The sequence below is a fragment of the Gracilinanus agilis genome, chromosome 1, assembly GCF_016433145.1.
Source record: "Gracilinanus agilis isolate LMUSP501 chromosome 1, AgileGrace, whole genome shotgun sequence".
NCBI lineage: Eukaryota > Metazoa > Chordata > Mammalia > Didelphimorphia > Didelphidae > Gracilinanus > Gracilinanus agilis.
The window spans coordinates 238,721,886-238,743,090 of NC_058130.1; the positions used below are offsets into that span (position 1 = coordinate 238,721,886).

Consider the following 21,205-nt stretch of genomic DNA (forward strand, 5'->3'; position numbering starts at 1 on the left):
AAATAGTATATTCTAGTTCACCATCAAAGACATAGAATAGTTACATCATCTGACTGAGTTGTGTTTAAGAAATCTGTGTGTGAAAGTGAAGGGATGAAGGTAGGATGGATGGGAGAAAGGAGAGAGGAAGGTAGAGGAAGGGAAAGGAAGAGGTCCTCAGCCCAAGTGGGAGTAATTGACCAGAGCCCTCAAATGAATGATCAGAGAGCAACTTTAGGGTTTGAATAGCTAGGTTTTATTTTTAACTAGAAAGGGAAAGGTCTAGGGAAAACTAGGAGGTAGGAAGAAAGAGAAAAAGGCACCAAGAGAGAGATCAAGAGAGAGAGATCAGGGTCTCAGGGTGGAGAGCGCTGCTTCCAGCATAGAGAGCAGACCCTCCTGGGTAGAGAGAGCCCAGCCAGCCTCCAAGGTTGAGAGAGAAAAGGTGCCAAAACTTTCCCTTTTATACTTTCCCTGACACCTCCCCCAAAGGAAGTGGGAGGTGTCAGGGGAAGTTGTAGCAGAGTGAGTCCTTAGAGAAGTAGTCTTCCAGGGCTTACGATAATTTCAAATAACACAAATCCAAGGAAAAAAACCACAGGGAAATAATTTTCCAGACTGAGAAAACATAGAATAATTATGGTCTTGATCAGCAGCAGATGAATTCTAGCCAGGACAGTAGAATGCGGAGCCTTTGAGCCAGGGGGCTGAATTGTTACCTATATCTTTATATTCCAGCAAGAGCCACTTTTTAGATCTTTGAAGAACATGGTACTCAAACCCAAAGAAAGCAGGAGAACTAACAGGCATACAAATCAGGACCAAATAAACCCCAGATGGTGAAATGGCAGTTACAGTTAAAGGAAACCCCTAAAATTCTCTGGAGGTTGTATATTAATTTATAATTATTTATTAGATAGTAAAGGTTGGAATAATCAGCTGGCCAGGCCCAGCTAATCTTGAGTTTGCAGTGCTTCCCTCATGTTTCTGTATCAGGGAAGGCCATGTGCTGCTTCTTAACCAAAGACTCCACTTGAGTTTCCTCACCAGGAAAGTCTCCAAACCAAGAGAGCCTCTGCTTCCTCAAATCCCTCCCCTAAAACCTCTGATGATGTTAGTCCTTCTGGGTCTCTGGTTGGACAGACTCGACCTCAGCCTGGGTTACAGGCTGGTCTTATTGATGCCAGGAGTTATGGGGAAAAAGAAGCAAGCCTCTTCTGGCACAGAGCCACGTGGCCTCCTATAGTACTGCATGCCTGCCCAGTCAAAGGGTGGGGCTTTTTCAAAACTTTTCTTTCTAAAAGGAAGAAAGGGTACAATTCATGTTAATTTCACATAACATGTAGAAGAAGAGCATGACTCCCACATACATATAAACAAAAAGTCAAAGAAAAACAGTTTGGATATAAAGTCAAATAGGGTTCCTGGAAGAAATATAGCAAGAAGAATTTTGTTTTAGTTAAAAAATGATTTTGTAAAAGAAACAAGAGAACTAACCAAAAGAATTGGGGGTGGTGGTGGTAAATGAGAGCTTTGAAAGGAGAATTAATCTTTTCCTGAATGATAAACACCTTGAAAATTAGAAAGAAATGATCAGACTTACTACAAAGAAAATCTAAGCTGAAACAAGACAACTTGCAAAGGAGAATAAAGTGTCAAGAAATAATATTTTTTGGCCACATAATTACATACATACAAAACAAATATCTGTTTGAAGCATGTGCTTGCAGCATGGCACAGTATGGAACATAGATTTCCTTAAGTAGATTTATATATATACAAAATACAAATTGTGTTTTAGTCCTCTGTAAAGTTATGATTAAACAACACATGAGCATTGTCAGATATATTCACAAATAAAAACATCTGCTAATCCAAACATCATTTCTCTCCAGATATATTATTTGATTATGAACAACAGAATGGCAAAATAAAATAAACTGCTTAGGTTTTGGAAGGTCAGTGAGATTGGTAGAGGGAAAGACATTAAACTAGTTGATAAGGTTTGTTATTATAGCCTCAAATTTTGCATTTTAATCTAAATGATAATCTGGATGAATCAGTCAATTAATGGAGTTAATGACTCCAGTAGAGAACTAATATTAAAACAAATCAAATGACTAGAAAATTAGAAACAAAAAAGTTATCATTTAGAAAAAAAGCAAGAAAGATCATTTTAAAATCTACTGAAAACCATGAGTGAATAAAGAAGTATTTATCATTCTTAGAAATGATGAAAGAAACCTGCCCAGTTCTTTTAAAACCAAAGGGCAAAATAAAAATATAAAAGAATCCAGTTACTTCCATAAAGAAGATATGAAATGAAAACTCCCAAGAACATTGCAGCCAAAATCTAGAACCTCCATTTCAAAGAAAACATACTGCAATCAGTTAGGGGGAATAAATGAATTCAGTTGCCACAGAACCTTAGTTTGGATCACATAAGATTTTGTAACTATCATAAAAGATCTTGGCTTATGGTATTTCAAAAGGCAAAGACCAGAGACGGTAGTGAGAATGTCATGTTTGGGAGATGGCAAGTAGGCCCATTTGGTTGAATATCGAATGTGTGAAGGGAAATGCGGAAAATTAAATGGGAGCTAGTTTCAAGAGCTTTCAAGAAGGAATTTTTTTTTTAAATCTTAGACTATCAGGAATTACTGAAGGTTTTTGAGCAATTTCTTGCTTGGGCTTTAGATTCTCAGGTCATACCAACTTTGTAAGATAGGGAAGATTGGGAAAATTAGCAGGATAAGGACAAGATAAAAGAATAAATTCATGATTTATATTTCTTTCAGTGGTTATTTGAATTTAATAAAGTCTTCTACTGCTGGGGGGGGTGCCCTTTCATAAAAGACTTAGTGGTGGGGGGGTTAGAGAATACTGCCAGTATATGCCAGGAAAGGAGCTATCTCTAGGAATGAACTACATTTACTTGAAAGGAGACAAAGGAGTGGTGATGGTCATCCTCTGATTTCTTTATTCTGGGGCAGGATTGGTGATTGATTTATATTATTCTTTAGTTGGCAAGTACTTTACTAATTGGAAAGCCCTATTGAAGTACAAGAAAAACTATTTGCTTTGTCTCATTCCATTATGTCTGAAATAATTTGAAATCAGCTTTTATTTTTATAATGTGAAGATAGCACTGGATATGGAGTCAGGGCAAGTTCTAATCCTGCCTCAGATACTTTCTGGGTATGTTAATGTGGGCAAGTTTCTTAACCTCTCTGTATTAGTTTTTTGATCTTTAAAATGACAATAGTACCTCCTTCATTAAGCCGTTGTTAGCTTTAGTCTTTCTGAAATCCATAGATTTGCAAAAGCTTAAAATATATAAATGCCAACATATGTGTGTATGTGATTTTTCACAAAATCTCAAGAGTTGAAAGACACCTCAAAGATAATGATGTTCTGTCCTTTAAAAAAAGTTCCTATCTGGAATTCATTTTTTACTTATATTGTTAGTGTGATCAAAAGAATTTATAAATAGCATTTAAAGGCAAATTTATTTTCTGTTCCTTACAGATATTTACTACTTCAAATACAATAGCCATTTTTTATATTTCAAAGGCTGAAATAATAATGTAGACATTGTATAGTTTTCCTAAAGTTTCATACATTTAATATTTTCTTATTACATTTAATACATAAAAGTATGCAAGGATTTTATGAAGACTTTAGTTAAAAACTGAAACTGACCAGATTTTCAGATTTAACTTTGTATATGTAATTGGAAAATTTACAATTAATTAAGTAGTAATGTAAACATAAAGATTTTAAATAATTTTATTTTAGTATTTCTTGTTCACTTCAGATAATCTTAAAGAAAAGTGCCTTTTTCATTTCTCAGCCACAAGATGGGGCAGTATTCTTACTTTTTGAAAGAATGGTGAGTTTCATTAACAGTCCAATCAAACCCAACCTATTATGATAAAATAAAATGTGTTATAAAAAGATCACCTCTGGGACTAAAATAAATTGTTTTTGACAGCAGGTGGTCTTTATGGTGAGCTTCATTTTTATTTGAAGCATTTGATATGGACTAGCTTCAAGGGACAGCCACAGACAGGCAGGTTTATCATATCATTTATTACAGTATTTCCTATATATATTTAGATTTGTCTATGTTTGGGGGAGAGAAGAGAGGTGGTTGTGTATAAAACTTTGTGTAAAAAGAAATATTTTCTCTTGTTAAAACCATAAGAGGAATTAGAAATAGATTACCTTTATCAAAAGATATCTGATTTTGGAGTGAAATACTGTTTTAACACCCAATTGTAACACCCAAGACACCAAAAGCCTAAATATTACAGAGGTTACAGTAGCATACAAGTGTTTTTCTTTTTAGAACTTTTTGTTGAATTAGTTTGTCAACTGCCAGCTTTTTGAGAACTTTTATTGTTATACTTTAGATATAGTCATGATTTCATTTTTCTCTGGGCAAAGGTAATAACATCATATAAATAGTTGCTGGTAGGAGAAAATAAAATAAGTTTAAAATATGCAAATAATATATCTTAGATTTCATAATTAACATTAAATTAATTTAGAACCCTATTTGGGCATGTATGTGTTTGTGTGTACTTCTACAAAGATCCTGATGCAAATATAATACAAATATTTGTCTGCATGCTATCACTAAAGAATATGAGAAGCTTGTTAAAGAAAAGAGTTCAAGACTTTTCCCCTTTCATGACATGGAGGTGTTAGATCTTTTACTTTTCCTTAACTGAATTAGTCAGTTCCGGACAGAGAAACTTTGGTGTGCTTGTAGTGTCCAAGGTGGTATGTTACATGAAAGATTCTTCAAAAATAGCTCTTTTGGGAGAAGTTATCACTTTTCTTACTTGAATAGCTGTAGTTGCTCTTTAAATCTTTGGGGATACTTCGTCAAAGTGGTGATGAAAAATCAGTACTAAGATAGTATGACAACTTCTAGGAAGGGAGAAGCAATCTTTCCTAACTAGTTTGTAGTCCTTTTGTAAAAAGCATAGTGAATTGGAGCACATTAACATTCCATTTTATTAGGTAGCCACGTGGTTTTTTTGTTTGTTTGTTTGTTTTTTTGCATGAACTAAATCCTGCAAACTGCCTATAGTTTTGTTTAATTTTATATTAATGTAAAATGGGGGCAGCTGGGTAGCTCAGTGGATTGAGAGCCAGGCCTAGAGATGGGAGGTGGTAAGTTCAAATCTGCCCTCAGACACTTCCCAGCTGTGTGACCCTGGGCAATTCACTTGACCCCCATTGGCCTACCTTACCACTCTTCTGCCTTGGAGCCAATACACAATATTGACTCCAAGACACAGAATGTAAAGGTTTAAAATATATATATTTTTAATGCAAAACATGCCAGAAAAATCTCTAGTTAAAAAATTAATTGAAATAGTAAATATGTGTAGAAGAATATAAAAACAAACCTCTTACCAAAATGCTCATTAAATTCAACAGTTCAACTTCAGTGTATGGTTTTCTGTGAGCAGTGCCCTTTTCCCATCATTGTGTATATGCTTTGTTATGTGATTAAGAGAAAAATACCTACCCCAGTACTCTCCATAATGATCTGGTCTGGCAAGAAATTTTGCAAACTGAGCAGTTGCCATTTTGTATCTCTCTTCTACTATGTCTGTATGTGTCTTTTTTTTTTTTAACCCTTATCTTCTGTCTTAGAATCACTATATGTGTGTGTAATGGTTCTAAGGCAAGAGAGTGGTTAAGGGCTAGGCAATGAGAGTCAAGTGACTTGCCCAGGGTCACATGACTAGGAAGTGCCTGGGGCCAGATTTGAATGCAGGCCCTCCCATCTTTGGGCCTAGCTCTCAATCCACTGAGCCACCCCAGCTGCCCCTCTGTATGTGTCTTTTTAAGAATACTTAATGCAATAAATTGTACCACACTAGTCATGAGAAACTGTTGTACCTTTTAAAGTACCTAATAATACTAGATAATAACTTAGATAATAATTTAGTTCAGTATTTTCCTTTTTTTTTCTCCCCTTAGGATAGATGTAAATGAATTCAGTCAAACTAAAAGCCTGTTTGCAATATTTTCTGAGATTAATGTTTAAAAGGTAGTTTTTTTGTTTGTTTTTTTTAATTCCTTAGGCAAGACAACAGTGTAGATTCTACTTCATCCTTGAGGGAGAACAAGCAGCCTGAAGGTTTGGAATTAAAACAAGGTATGTATCAAATATTTCTTGCTGCTTTATCATCATTTATTAGCAAGCCTCAAAATATTTTATCAAAGATAAAATTTTATAATTTCATAATAGGACTTAATGCTTTTTTCAAAGATAGAAATCATTCCAAACTTGGTCCAAGTTACATAGGAGTAAATAACACAACCAAAAATAAATCTTGCGTTCTCTTACAACTTTAACTTTTGATTTCTGATTCTGGGCTATATAGTAACATTCCAATAGAAGGATGTTATCTTGAATACATATTGTGGGTAGTTATCTCTGTTAAATGACTCCCCTGAAATAAATGTTTCCTTTTGTATTTTGGCAATCTGTAATTGTTTTTTAGTTATATAGGAGAAAAACCCGAAACTTTTCTTGTAAAATTTGATCATTAGCAGCTTTTTCATAGCAATGTCAACTAGCATAACTAAACAATTTTTTTCTTTATCTTAGACTTAAGTAGATTCATAAGGCAAAATTTTAAAGATTCTCTTTGTGTCTTCCATGTTCTCAATAGGAAGGAAAAAAACAAATTAAATTGGTGCTACTTACTCTCATATTTCTAGCATTTTCCCATTTTTCTAGCAAAATGATTTTACAGTAGTAAAACTACTTTAGCCAGAGGTATACATTAAATATTATATAAGCCACTTGTTTTTGATAGCTTAGAATAGTTCTTCCAAAACTTCTGAGTTTGAGAACTTATCTGACACCAAGAATTGGACCCATTAGTTAATACTTGGTGCTTAGTAACAAATGAAAATTAAAATTGGATAATTGATTTTGTAAATTTATTTTGTGTGTGGAAAAATCAATACACATTATATATTATATAGTATATTATATAATTATGTATTCTAGAATTTGATATATTTTTTAACTTTAGCTATTTTCAGCAATTTCAGGAAATATCAATGGTTTATGAAATTAGGGTCAAATATGCTGTCTTCTTCTATAAAATCAGATTTGCAGTTGTTTGCTTCTGTATTTGCTAAAACATACAAATCTTCTAAACTCATAGTCTTAAATATCTTTGTACTACAAGTTTGCACTTTCTCATTTCCTATCCCACTCTGTTCTGCCCTAGCATTATGTGGTTACTGTTATATCTGCTTTGTGTTCATATTGCATACTTTTGTTATGAGCAGAAAACAGGAAATACTGCATTGTGACTGATCAGAGATGAGAACAGGACATAGTCTGTGTCAATGGAAGTTAGGAAGAACTAGAATTGACCATACTAGGACATTTCTTAAGTATTATCAAGTTAAATTGAATAAACATCTATTAATTGCTTTTACACACACACACACACACACACACACACACACACACACACACACACACACACACACATACACGCACGCACACACACACGGTACTGTCTTAGGTTCTAAATATTCAAAGAGAAACCAGAACAGTCTCACTGCTCCATTGAGCTTATATATTGCTAGAAGAATACACTGTGTATCAACCAAAATGTAAATTAGACAAAGTTCTTTAGGAAAATTTGAGGAGGAAAATACGACCAAAGATAGGGACATCTAGGAAAGCTTTTAGCCATTACCAAGGCAGGTGTGTTTAAAACAAGGAAACAAATTAGAAACATGTTTCATGTAAATGTTTCCAAGTTTTTCTGAAATCATCCTGCTTTTCATTTCTTAGAGCAGAATAGTATCCTGTTACAATCCTTTACCATTTGTTTAGTCATTCCCCAATTGATGGACATCCACCTCATTTCCAATTCTCTGCCACTATAAGAAGAGCTGTTATAAATATTTTTGTACATATAAATCTTTTTTTCTTTGATCTCTTTGGAGTACTGACCTTGTGGTATTGCTAGGCCACAGGTTATGCATAGTTATGCCCTTTGGGCATAGTTCTAAATTGCTGTTCAGAATGGTTGGATCAGTTTACAACTCCATCAATAATGCATTACTGTCCCAATTTTCTCACATCCCCTCTCACATTTATCATTTTATTTTTCAGTCATATCACCATCAGATAGGTGTGAAGTAGGACCTCCAGATTGTTTTAATTTGCCTTCTCTAATCCATAGTGGTTTAGAGCATTTTTCATATGACTCTAGACACTCTCCTAATTTTTTTTATAGTATCCTTTATTAAAAAAAAAACAAAACTTACTTTTGGGGGCAGCTGGATGGCTCAGTGGATTGAGAGCCAGGCCTAGAGAAGGGAGGTACTGGGTTCAAATCTGGTCTCAGACACTTCCTAACTGTGTGACTCTGGGCAAGTCACTTAATCCCCATTGCCTAGCCCTTATAATACTTCTGCATTGGAACCATTACAAGTAGTGATTCTAAGATGGAAGGTAAGGGTTTAAAAAACAATAACCCTTACCTTTTGTCTTAGATTGGATACTAAGTATCAATTCCATGGCAGAAGAGTGGTAAAGGCTATGCAATTGGGGTTAAGTGATTTGCCCAGGGCCATTTACCTAGGAAGTTTCAAAGGCCATATTTGAACCCAATACCTCCCAATTCTAGGTCTGGCATTCTATCCACTTAAACTACCTAGGTACCACCATAACATCCTTTGTATCTAAATCATATATCTATTTTGATTTTATCTTAGTGTATGGTGTAAGATATTGATTTATACCTAGTTTCTGCCAAATGACTTTCCACTTTTCCCAGAAAACTTTGCAAATAGTGAATTCTTGTCATAGAAGCTTAGGTCTCTAAGTTAACTAAACACTGGACTACTATTAGGTCATTTACTATTGTATATTGTGTAGTTTTTCTGTTCCACTGATCCTATACTCTATTTCTTAGCCAGTACCAGATTGTTTTGATGATTACCACTTTGTAATGCAGTTTGAGTTCTGGTGTTGCTCATCCACCTTCTTTTACCTTTTTTAATTTATTCTTTTGATATTTTTGGCCTTTTATACTTCCAAATGAATTTTATTATTTTTTCTAGCTCTACAAAATAATTCTTTGGTAGTTTTTTTATGCCTGTAATAAGCAAATTAATTTAGTTAGAATTTTCAATCTTACTATGGTTTGGCCTAACCATGAGCAATTAATATATCTCCAGTTGCTTAGATCTGTCTTTATTTGTGTGAAGTGGTTTGTAATTGTGTTCAGATGGTTCCTAGGTTTGTCTTGTCTAGTAGATTCCTAAGTATTTTATATTAACTACAGTTATTTTAAATAGAATTTCTCTTTCTTTTTCTCCCTACTGGACTTTGTTGGTTGAATCCAGGTTTTCCTGACTACAAGAACAGCCATGATTCTGCAGTGACTCTCACTATATTATAGTATAACATATATTCACAAGGCAGTATAGAATTTCTTCATCAGGACTATGTCAGTAAAATATTATAGGTCAGGACCAAAAAAGTATGTTCATATTAGTAATCCTCAATAATAACTTAATTATAAAGTATTTTAAAATGCACAGGAAGTACACTCTAAACACAGGGTAGAAAGGATAGCAGCCTAATGAGGTAGGTAGTAAAAATGTATTACACTCTTTTTACAGAAAAAAAAACTGAGAATTAGTGATTAAGTGAAATGACCATGGTCAAACAACTATTAAATATAACAACCATAATTTGAGCCTCAGTTCCCTGACACTGAATGCCACTGGTATGACCCTTTATTCAGGGAAGTTCTTTTAAAAAGATTTCCACAAAAAATGGCTAAAAGAAAGCAAATAATTTTTAAAGAAATTTTTTTCTTTTTTTAAAGAAATTTCATTATCTGCAAAGTTCACTTTATTCTCAATGATGCCAGAGTGAATGAGGCATTGCTATGTTACCTTAAACTTGAATTGTAATGTAGTATAAATTCCTTGTACAGGTAAATGATAAAGTATTGTTAACCTAGAAATAGAAATCCTTCTTCTTAACTTCCAAATTCAGTCACATGAAGGTCTTTTGCCTTCTTTCACAAATACATTCTAATTTCTCTATTCTCTTAGTATATAAATCTTTCAAAGCACACATTTATTATTATTATTTCTGACTCCATGGAAACATTACTCCTTGTTTTGTGGTAATCTTTAAAAGGATGTAGCACTACTCCTTTTGACAGTGTTTGACCATTTCAGAAAGAGTCAAATCTATTTAGTGGTAGACATAAAGTCTGTTGTTCAGTAAACCATTATAAAGTAACATGATTTTCCTTTTGAGTATTTCAGAATAAAATAAATCTTATTTTGTTGGTATATTACTAACAGGTTCTTAAGCCAAATTGAGAAAAGCTGCATCCAGTTTGCTTAGCACTTCAAAAACTTACTAAAAAAAGGAAATTGTGATGTATAAGTGCAAAGTTTAAAATTAGAATTGGCATTTCTTCACTTAGTGCTATGACATTCATTTTGTTGACAAGGAACATCATTTGTGACACTGGGAGTCCTGAAGATGAATATCAAATCACAGACCAGTTTTCATCATGCTTTAATGTTAGACTAATATCTAAAGTTACCTTTATTGTGTAAACATTATTTAAATGTTAATATTATCTGTGGATTGAGGTTTTGCAAAAGTGGAACTTGTTTATGTTAGGATTAGTGTTCTAAATAATTTCTTTTAGCAAGATAGCTATCTTTTTCTTTTTAAAACTCTTACCTTCCTTTTTAGAATCAATAACTGTATATAGGTTCCAAGGCAGAAGCGTGGTAAGGACTAGACAATGGGAGTTAAGTGACTTGCCTAGGATCACACAGCTAGGAAGTGTCTGAGGCCAGATTTGAACTCAGGACCTCCCATCTTTAGGTTTGTTTCCCAATCCACTGAGCCACCCAGTTGCTCCCAGCAAGATAGCTATCTTATAAGAAACATTATGTATGATGTTCTTACTTGATTCAGCTAAAAATGCTTCTTTCAGTTCTTAGAAATTTCAGAATCTTACCTTTTAAAAATGAATTTCACTTTTAAAAACTGATAGTTAATGAGGTCAGTTTTATAGAAATAGAAAAATATACTTTCCCTCCAAGGGAATGCATTCATTTGTGTACAAAAATTTATCAAATATATATAAATGACTTTAATCTTATTGAGTAAATGTTCTTTCAGATTATTTTGTAAAATGTATAAATTCAAACGTAATCTTAGGACATTGATCTACATTCTTTTTTGCATTTCATTTGGGGGTTTGGAGTTAGGTATACTTTTTGAGGATCGTATTAGTGTCATTACGCAAATTAGGCCCTTATGTATTATTCTTATTTTCAAAATTTTTCATAAGTTAACATTTTGTGTACTATACTTGGAGCAGGAATTCAAGAAATGCATGAGTTGTTGATTCCCTTAGAATGAAAGTGCCAGAATATCCAGTTCTCTAAAATTTTCATCCTAGTAAAGCAAAACTGTCAGGACTTGAAATTATTTTTAACAAGTTGTGAGGTAGTTGTTTAGACTAGCATTGGTTTTAATGTGGATATTTAAAAAGCTCTTAACAAATATACATTATGAAAATTTTTGGTATCTTCAGTATTCTGATGACTTTTGGGTACTTTTCCTTTAAAAATGATAGAGTATCTTTTTTTTTCCCCTTTGAAAACATGGATTTTGGAATCTGAGGACCTGAATTTTATACCTTGGTTCTTCTACTTTCTACCTGAGGTGTAGCTAACATTGGGTGGCAGAGTCAGGATTCATTAAGATCTTGATAGGTAAGAAAAGTGTGCTGAATCTAAAAAAATTAAATTTAATGGAGATAAATGTAAAGCCTTACAATTGGTGTTGAGAAATTGACTCCACAAATACAAAATGGGAAGTGTGGCCAGATAGCAGCAGATTTGAAAAGATATGATGGTTTTAGTGGACAATCTCAACATGAAATAGCTGTATTATATAGCAGCCAAAATACATTGAGAGGTGCCAGAGCCTCCAGGACTAAGGGAGTGAAGTAGTTCTGTTGTGTGCTTTGCTTTCCTCAAAACAAATCTGGAGTATTCCTTTTAGTTCTGGGTAGTTAAGGAAGAGCATTGGTATACTATAGAGCCTTAGGGGCCTTGAGTAGATGCCATATAAAGACTGGTTGAAAGAACTTGGAATGTTTAGCCTGGAGAAACAAAGGTAGTTTAATAGGGAATGTAATGGCTGTGTTCAAGTACTTAAAAAAGACTATTAGAAAAATAATTTCATTGTTGTTTACCTAAGAATAGAACCTGGTATACTGGGTGGAACTTGCAAGGGGGAAAATTTAAGCCAAGGCAAAATTCTCCACAATTAGGGGAAATTCAGAACATTGACTTCAAAGAAGTGTTTTCCCCTTAATTGGAGATCTTCAGTAAAGGATGATCTAGTTGGATTACTTGTGCTCTTTCCAACCCCCAAATTCTATAAATTATATGATGTATGTCATTTTGGGGTAGTGATACTCGAAATGTTACTATTTGGGAACTTTAAAAGTGAATGAGTGAATGAACAAATGAAGGAAACTGAAAAAGCCAAATAGCACTTATCCTCAAGGATTTCATGTTCAAATGAGAGAGACAACACAGTTTTAGGTACAACTGAAATGGAAAAACCCAGTGATCTTTAGGGCGCAAGAAGCAAAGCAGATGGTAATGCATCTTCTTTAGCATAAATACCTTGATTAAAAACTATCTCAGTTTTTGATTCTGAACTGTTTGAGGTGAGAGGCTACAGTAGCAACTGTAGACATCATCACCCAGTGGAGTTTCCAAAGGAACAGCTTTCCTGGCTGTTTCCTTTAGGGGTAAGATTGAAAACATTGTCAATAGCCTGCAGAATGTTTCTGTTCTTTGGGCTGTTGGATTCAGGGCCCTGGATTGATTCCACGAAAATGGCATATGCTGCCTTGTCTCTCCCTCAACCTCAGTTTATCATCCTGCTTACAGCAGCCTAGTTTGCCTCTTTATGGCAAATTAGTTAGCCACTGGCACTTGTATTAGTGGGTGGAGATGTTAGAACTTCACCCCTTGATGATGACTGCAAGAATCTGCATTTAAATACTAAAATTTAAAAAGAAAAAAATGTTCTTTTGAATTAGTATCCTTAATGGTCCAAAACAAGAGACTAGATAAATAGAGGTCCTGGAAAGAGAAAACATTTAAACCTGCAGAAGAAAAATACAGCTGAAAGGCATTGATATGCCAAAATGAACTTCACAACTGTAGCTGAAGGAATTGGTACAAGTTATCAAATTGAAAAAGATAATGAGAAAAATACCATCAGAGATTTTTATTGCTGTATAAAACTTACAACTGAAAAAAAAAGAATGAAGCTCATCAGCTAATTAGGAATCATTTGTAGGTTAATATGGTTGTGTGACTGATGTGCATGTACTCATGTGGAGACTCTTGAGATCCAAGAGTAAACCCTCTTCTACCTCTATCTTTGAAGATTTCCACAATAGCCCTGAGTTACAGGGAATAGTGGAAAGTTGGAAAAGAAGCAGTTGTATGCCTTTGTGGACTCTTGGGGGAGTAGAGAGAGGCATATGTATTACCAGTTTATTTTTAAGGAGTGTTTTACAATTTATTCATTTCCAGCACTTGATACATGAGGCCAGCTTTAGAAGATGAACAGGCTCAGAACTCTATTTTTGAACACTGAGCTGCCCTTCATCAAAGAAATTTTGCTTTTTGCTCTGTTGAAATGCTGTCCATTTGGGCATTTGGTAGAGTAAAATGGAATTGTGGTATTATCATCAATAAGACTAAAGAATTCACATTTCTTATCTCCTTGATTCTTACTCCTTTTTTCTTTCTTACAAGTTATTAACAGAAAGTAACACCAAACAGCATTTTTTCTTACTTTGTATTTTTCTTTAAACTGCATTTGAGTAAAAAGGTGAAAATTACATCTTCTACTGTACAGATCAGCACATACTGTGTCTGTACTGTTTGAAGATATTGCTTTTGCATTTAAATTTGAGACTGTCCTAATTTTTTTTTCAAATTACAAAGTCTATATGGAGTTACACTTAATTCTGTATAAATGTGGGTCTATTTTAGATAGTCTGTGTTGTTTTATTCCCTTCTTTAGCCCCAATTTACTTCTCATCTAAAACAAGAAGTTCTATATGCTATGTATTTTGTGAAATATTATTTTTTTAAACCTTTACCTTCCATCTTGGAGTCAATACTGTGTATTGGCTCCAAAGCAGAAGAGTGGTGAGGGCTAGGCAATGGGAGTTAAGTGACTTGCCCAGGGTCACACACCTGGGAAGTATCTGAGGCCAGATTTGAACCTAGGACCTCCCATCTCTAGGCCTGGCTCTCAATCTCTGAGCCACCCAACTGCCTCCTATTTTGTGAAATATACCACTCTTTTTACTCCCTTAGCTAATTACCAGCTGCTATATATGATGTGGTAAACCTGGTACCTTTCTACTAATCTAAGATTAGAATCAAATCTTCAGGCCATCTTTTTAAACCTGATACAGTAAATTAAGTAAGAGTAGTGCCACAAAAAAATCTGACAGTTGGTAAAGTAGTTAAATTAGATTTTACCTCTGCATCGGTAGAAAGTTGAACCATCATATAATTTCTTACAGAAAATGCTTCATTGATATTCTAATGCTTCATTAATATTCTTAGGAAATTTGTGGGGTTTGAGAGATTTTTAGGAGAAAAAAATAGGGGAAATGGCTGATTTGTATGTAAGAACTTTACAGATAACTGACACAGCCATTGTGTCATTTTTTTTTTTTTTTGCCTTAAATAGGAAAGTATATGTTTTAAAATTTTCTTTTTTGACTTTTGGAATTAAGTTTTGAATTTATGGGAAAGCAGCTAATTGTATTTTCAAAAAAATTATTATTTTTAGCATTCTTTAAAAAATTTTTTGATTCTTCCCTCACCCCTCCCCATCCACTAAAGCGAGTAATATGATGTTAATTATACATGTGAAATCATGGACAACATTTCCATATTTCAAATAAAAGCAGGAAAAATTAAGTGAGAAAATTATGCTTTAATTTGCATTTGGAGTTCATCAGTTCTCTTGAGGTAGATGACATTTTTTCATGATGAGTCCTTTGGAATTGTCTTGGATCATTGTGTTGATCAAAGTGGCCACTAAAGCAGTTTTTTATGATTATACTCTTTTTTGTGTTGTTTGTTCATTTTTCCAGCCTACTTCTTGACTTTAAACTTTATGTTGAAGTTGGCCTCTTCACTTGTGGGACATTGGCAGATAGATGGCACAATGGTTAGAATGCCAGGGCCATAGTCAGAAAGACTCATCTTCATTAATTCAAATCTAGATTTAGATATTTGTTAGCTGTGTGACCCTGGGCAAGTCACTTTACCTTATTTGCCTTAGTTCCTTATCCATAAAATGAACCGAAGAAGGAAAGAACAAACCACCTTTTCTTTGTCAAGAAAACTGCAAATGGATCACAGAGTCATACATGACTGAAAATGACTGAACAATAACAAAAACACCTGAGGGTGTAGAGGCATTGTCCTATGCCATTCAGTGCCAGCTCTACCCAAAACCTGTAATTTTTTCCTAACCAGTTGTGTTACCCGCTTACCATCTCTGGGCTGAGGACTGCCTAATCTGCTGCTGCTGTGACTGCTGTTGCCACCTCTAAGTGTGTGAGCTTCAGACAGTTTTCCAACTCAATGTCACAAATTTCTGTTGACCTCCTAAGTTTTATTAGGCCAGAAAAACAACTCACCCTGACCTTTTGTTGGCTCCAGCACTTTTAAGTTTGATTTGAGATGTTATTTTAAAATTGTTTGAAGGGGAATATTGAAAGAATTCAGCTGAGTTTCCTCTAATCTGTCATCTTGGCCTTAACACCTCTTGAAAACAGTTCAAAAAGAAAGAGAAAAATATAGGATTTTTCCTCCTTGATTATCATAGGATCATAGATTTAGAATCAGAAAGGAGATCTTTGCTTTCAAGTTTGTTGAGCAAAAATATCAGAAATATCTCCCATGCTATTCAGATACAGTGTAGAGAGGAAACTCCCAATTCTTGGCTTTATTGAAAGAATGGTAATGGCTAGAATTTTGTACTTAATGTTCACCTTAAGATAATAGTAATTTAATTTGCATTAGTTTTGGACCCCACTTTTATCCTGTGCCTCCAGATTTTTTTTCTGTCTTCTCTCTAATGTGTACTTTGTAATACCTTTTTACTGTGTTTATTCTTTGCTCATACTTTCTGCTTTCCCCCATATACCTTTTCTCTAATCTCTTTCTCCTTTCTTCTCTCTTACGAGAGGATAAGAAACCTTTGTGCTAGGCAATGGACAAACACTACTGATTTTTGAGCAGTAAAGTGTCATCCTCAAACAAGTACCTTTGGAAGATTACAACTGATTATAAATAAAGAAACCAGTTAGAAAACTATTATTTAACCAAATTTGATCCTCTGGAAGAGTTTAGAAAAATAAATCTTCTTCCCTTCATTGCAAAGGTAGTGGGAAGTATCCATGTGATATTACATATATTCTCATTTTTGATAACCTCCTTTTGATCTCTTTTTTACTCTTTCTAACAAGGTAAGGTGCTGTGGGTAGAGGGGAAGAGAGAGTGAGCTATTTGGAAAGCCATGTGATAGGAGGAGAAAGTCATCAGGGAAATACCAGGTGCCAGGTGGTGCCAGCCTAAGCTAGAGTGGAGAGATAGAAGTAATGAGATAGATGTGAAACTATAAAAGGAATGACTTGGTGATTTGTTGGATATGGGGAGTGAGTGAAAGGAGTCATGAATGAATTCAAAATTATGAAAATGAGTGATTGGCGAATGGTGGTCCCCTCAAAAAAAATGGAGAAATTTGGAGAAAGCATTTGATCATTTTTGTTCTTTTATCTCCTCTGTGTTATATAATAGCACAGGGCTACAAATGCATATACTTAATAAGAGTTTAATTGGAGAATCCAAAGGAGGGATAGTGGATATTATTTTCAAGATCTAGAGTTGCCTCCAAATGATAGTTAGCCCAAAGTCATTACACATTTAAATTTTAGGGGACATATCACCAAGAGTATAGACTTTTTTCTTGCCATAGCAATTTAAGATCAAATTAATTAAGGTGTTATAATTTTGTGGTTAGGAGTGCTAATAATACCAGGACCTTTCTGAAGTTCTGAGGAGTATTTTGCCTCTGACAGGAGTGTTTTTATTTTAGTTCCTATTAGAAAGTATCTTATGTCACAATATAGTTGAGTCATTAGTATAAAATATAGCTTAAAGCATTGAAACTTAAATCACTGGTTCAAATCAAAGATATATCCTCCATGAAGCAGCAGCATGATAAGGTACAGAGGATAGAATGTCATTGGGTTAGGAAGATTGCATTTGAATCAGTCTTTGGATACTATGTTTCTGATCATGATCCTCACTTAACCTTGCTGAGTTGAGTGTTAGTTTCCTCATCAGTAACATGGAGAGGATAATAATTACTAGTATTTACATAGCACTTTAAAGTTTGCAAAGCATCTTAACAGATATCTCATTTTATCCTCAAAGTAACTGAGAGAAAAGTGGTCTTATCCCCATATCCCCATTTTACAGAAGAGGGAATAGAGGTTACAGTGATTTGCCTGGGGCCACAGCTAATAAATGGCTGGGACAGGATTTGAACTCAGGTCTCCCTGACTGTTTCTAGCCTTCTATCCATTGTGCTACTTTGCAGTACCTGCCCCATAGAATCATTTAGAGGTACAAATCAGTGTATGTAAAGTGCTCTGATAACCATAAATCTTTGTATTAGCATTTGAAGGATTGTTAGCAATTTTATAAATTTTTTTTCATTTTAAAAAATAATATAAATCATTCATTTCTTGGTAAGAATGAGAGTGTCACTAAGACAATAGTTTAAAAAGTATCAAACTGTGACTTCCTACAATTAAACTACCTTAAAAATATATTCTTTATAACTTGAAGCTTAATAAAACTAGTGTACTAGAAAAGCAAGAGGTGCATAGCATTGTTTTCCATAGTTATACTAATAGATAAATAATGTGAATTTTTAAAAAACAATTAATTTAATTACATTTTCAGATTAGGTGAAAGATACTAAGGCAGACACCTGTAGTTTAAAAAAACCCCAAAACATTCAATAAACAAAGGTGAATGGAGTAGGGAGTGATGGCCAGCAGCCTAGCAAGCCATATGGGCTTTTACTTCTTTCTAGAGCTATAACTAATAATTTTTGCTTCTGGAGCAAAGTGTGCCTTCTTTTGACCACATGGGGTTTGGGGGAAAGAGAGTTCATCTTAACTACTATCTGAGAAGTTGCTATTTGGATTAATTATTCTTGTTAATTAAGTTGCTTAACTCTGCTGTTTTTTATAATACCGAATGTATATGCTGTAAGCCTTCGAAATTCAGTGTCCTCCCACACCCCCCTGGGCAAAAGAATTTCCAAGAGGTGGCAACTCTTTAGTAAATGAAGGCTAAGCTGAAAAGATGATCATGAGACTATCACTTTGATATGTTTAGGCCTTAGGACTTTGCTAAGGATGAGCAGGTGATGGATAAAGATGGATCAGGCTGATACCAGCAGCACAGAAGGAGAGAATGGGGAAATGAAGCAAGTTTTACTTAAAAGTACAAAGACCTATGTGAGCCTAGATCAAGCACTTTAGCTTTTAGACTGGAGAAGAATGGATAGAAAAGGGATATTCTGATAAATGTTGAGCCACAAGGCAAAGGGATAGGATGGGGAAAGGAGGAGGGTACATTCACACTTTGAGTTTAATCTGCATTATTCACACTTTAGTTTTAGAACTTAGGAATTGAGGAAAGGAAAATGAAACAAGTTTTCTAAAAGACAGAAATCATTGAAAGGGAATAAATTTTTAAACCAGAAGAAAAGACAAATTAATAGAGGAATTAAAAGTAAAATTATTTTGTCTTTAAAATGATTACTAGACTTATATGTGAATTCTTTTCCAAAAATGAACAATATAGAAATATGTTTTGCATGTTAATATATGTATAACCCAGATCAAATTGCTTACCAGCTCCAGGAAGGGGGAGGGAAAGAGGGAAACAATTTGAATCATATAACTTCAGAAAACGTATGAGGAAATTGTTATTACATGCAATTGATAAAGTAAAATATCTTTTCAAAAACTAAAAATATAATGATGACCAGAGTCTCAGGTCTGAATTTGTGAAATGCAGGAATTTTAGTTTTGTTTTTCCTAAAGATCTTCTTTGAAGTGCTTTTTTTCTCCCTCTATGTTTAACAAATTATAATTTTAGATATTAAATTGAAGCTGTCTTGTTGGATTAGAGGTGAAACAGATCAAGCCACTCTATTTCTTTTTAAACCATCAACTCATTTTTATTTGGAATTTATATTCTTGTGATAATTGAGCTTCTACCTTGGATTTGTGGGAAATCATTTCATCACTATTAAGTAATTTTATTTTATTATTTTTATTTTTAAAAATATTTTTCCATGTTTACATGATACATTTTCTTTCCCTCCTCTCTTCGTCCCCTCGTTGTCCCTCCTTCCCAGAGCAGACAAGCAATTCCACTTTGTTATACAAATGTTATCACTTGATACTTATTTCCATATTATTCATTTTTGCAATAGAGCAATCTTCTGAAACCAAAACCCCAAATCATGTACCCATATAAACAAGTGATAAATCATATGTTTTTCTTCTGTGTTTCTACTCCTACAGTTCTTTCTCTTGATGAGGATAACATTCTTTTTTCATACGCCCCTCAAGATCATCCTGGATTATTGCATTGTTACTAATAGCAAAGTTCATTACATTTGATTGTTCCACAGTGTTTCACTTTCTGTGTATAATGCTCTCTTGGTTCTGCTCATTTCACTCTGTATCAGTTCATGGAGATTCTTCCAGTTCATATAGGAATCCTCCAGTTCATCATTCCTTACAGCATAATAGTATTCCATCACCATCATATACCACAATTTGTTTAGCTATTCCCCAATTGAGGGATATCACCTTATTTTCTAATTTTTTTGTCACCACAAAGAGTGCAGCTATGAATATTTTTGTACAACCCTTTTTTATTTTCTCTTTGGGGTATAAACCTAGTAGTGGTATTACTGGATCAAAGGGCTTGCATTCTTTTAAACTCCTTTGGACATAATTCCAAATTATCTTCCAGAATGTTTGGATTGATTCACAACCATCAGCAGTGTTTTAGTGTCCCAATTTTGCCACATCCCCTCCAACATTTATTATTTTCCTTTACTGTCATATTGGCCAATCTCCTGGGTGTGAGGTGGTACCTCAGAATTGTTTTGATTTGCATTTCTCTAATCAGGAGGGATTTAGAACACTTTTTCATGTGATTATTGATAATTTTGATTTCTTCATCTGAAAATTGCCTATTCATATCCTTTGAACATTTGTCATTTGAGGAATGGCTTGATTTTTCAAGTCACTTTAAATAGACATCTTCCTAGATATATTTCTGAAAAAATATATTCCCTAGAATAGATGTATATAGAGGAAATCTTTCTTTGGAGGAAGGAAACCTGGGTTCATATCTTACCTTTGGCACTTATTATCTGTGTGACCATGGGCAAGTCACCTTGCTAGGGCTGTTTCTTCATCTGTGAAACAGGGATAGTAATAGCCTATTACATAATAGGTGATTTTGGAGGATTATATGAAATCAAGTGTTTAAAAAGGCACTTTCGTAAATCCTAAAGTACTATATATGTATCAGCTCAGCATTGTTTAATTATAACCAGTAAAATCCTAATCTTATGTTTTATTGAGTTGGATAGTTCTGATTCATGAAGCCTATGTCAGCAGAATGAAAGAATTTGCAAATCACACCTTGATCTCTAGTAGTTCTTGTGATATACTGTATGTGCACATGTTATGTTGTCCAGGACCCAGCCTAGCTACACTTAACTAGAAATAGAAAGTTTTATTGCCAGATTGGCTGTACTGTGATTAATTTTTTGACTACATCAGTTCTTAAAGATCATCTGTTTAACTTATAGAGAAAACCTACATTGTTGAAGGACACTCAGAGTGGTGAAATTATAGATCCTTGAAGTTTGAAGTTATGTTATTTTATAAATTAATTTTGAATAAGGAAAAATAGCTCACAACTTAAATGAGCCCAGTGCTTT

At 34.1% G+C, this 21,205-nt stretch overlaps 1 protein-coding gene across 1 annotated transcript in view; it reads left to right on the forward strand.

Annotated features, from left to right (window-relative positions):
• Nucleotides 1-21,205, forward strand: part of CAAP1 (caspase activity and apoptosis inhibitor 1) — a 69,462-nt gene that overhangs the window by 42,770 nt on the left and 5,487 nt on the right. Inside the window, exon 5 of the mRNA XM_044657490.1 lies at nt 6,087-6,160. Coding sequence (XP_044513425.1) covers nt 6,087-6,160 — 74 coding nt within the window. The remainder of the gene's footprint in view (nt 1-6,086; nt 6,161-21,205) is intronic.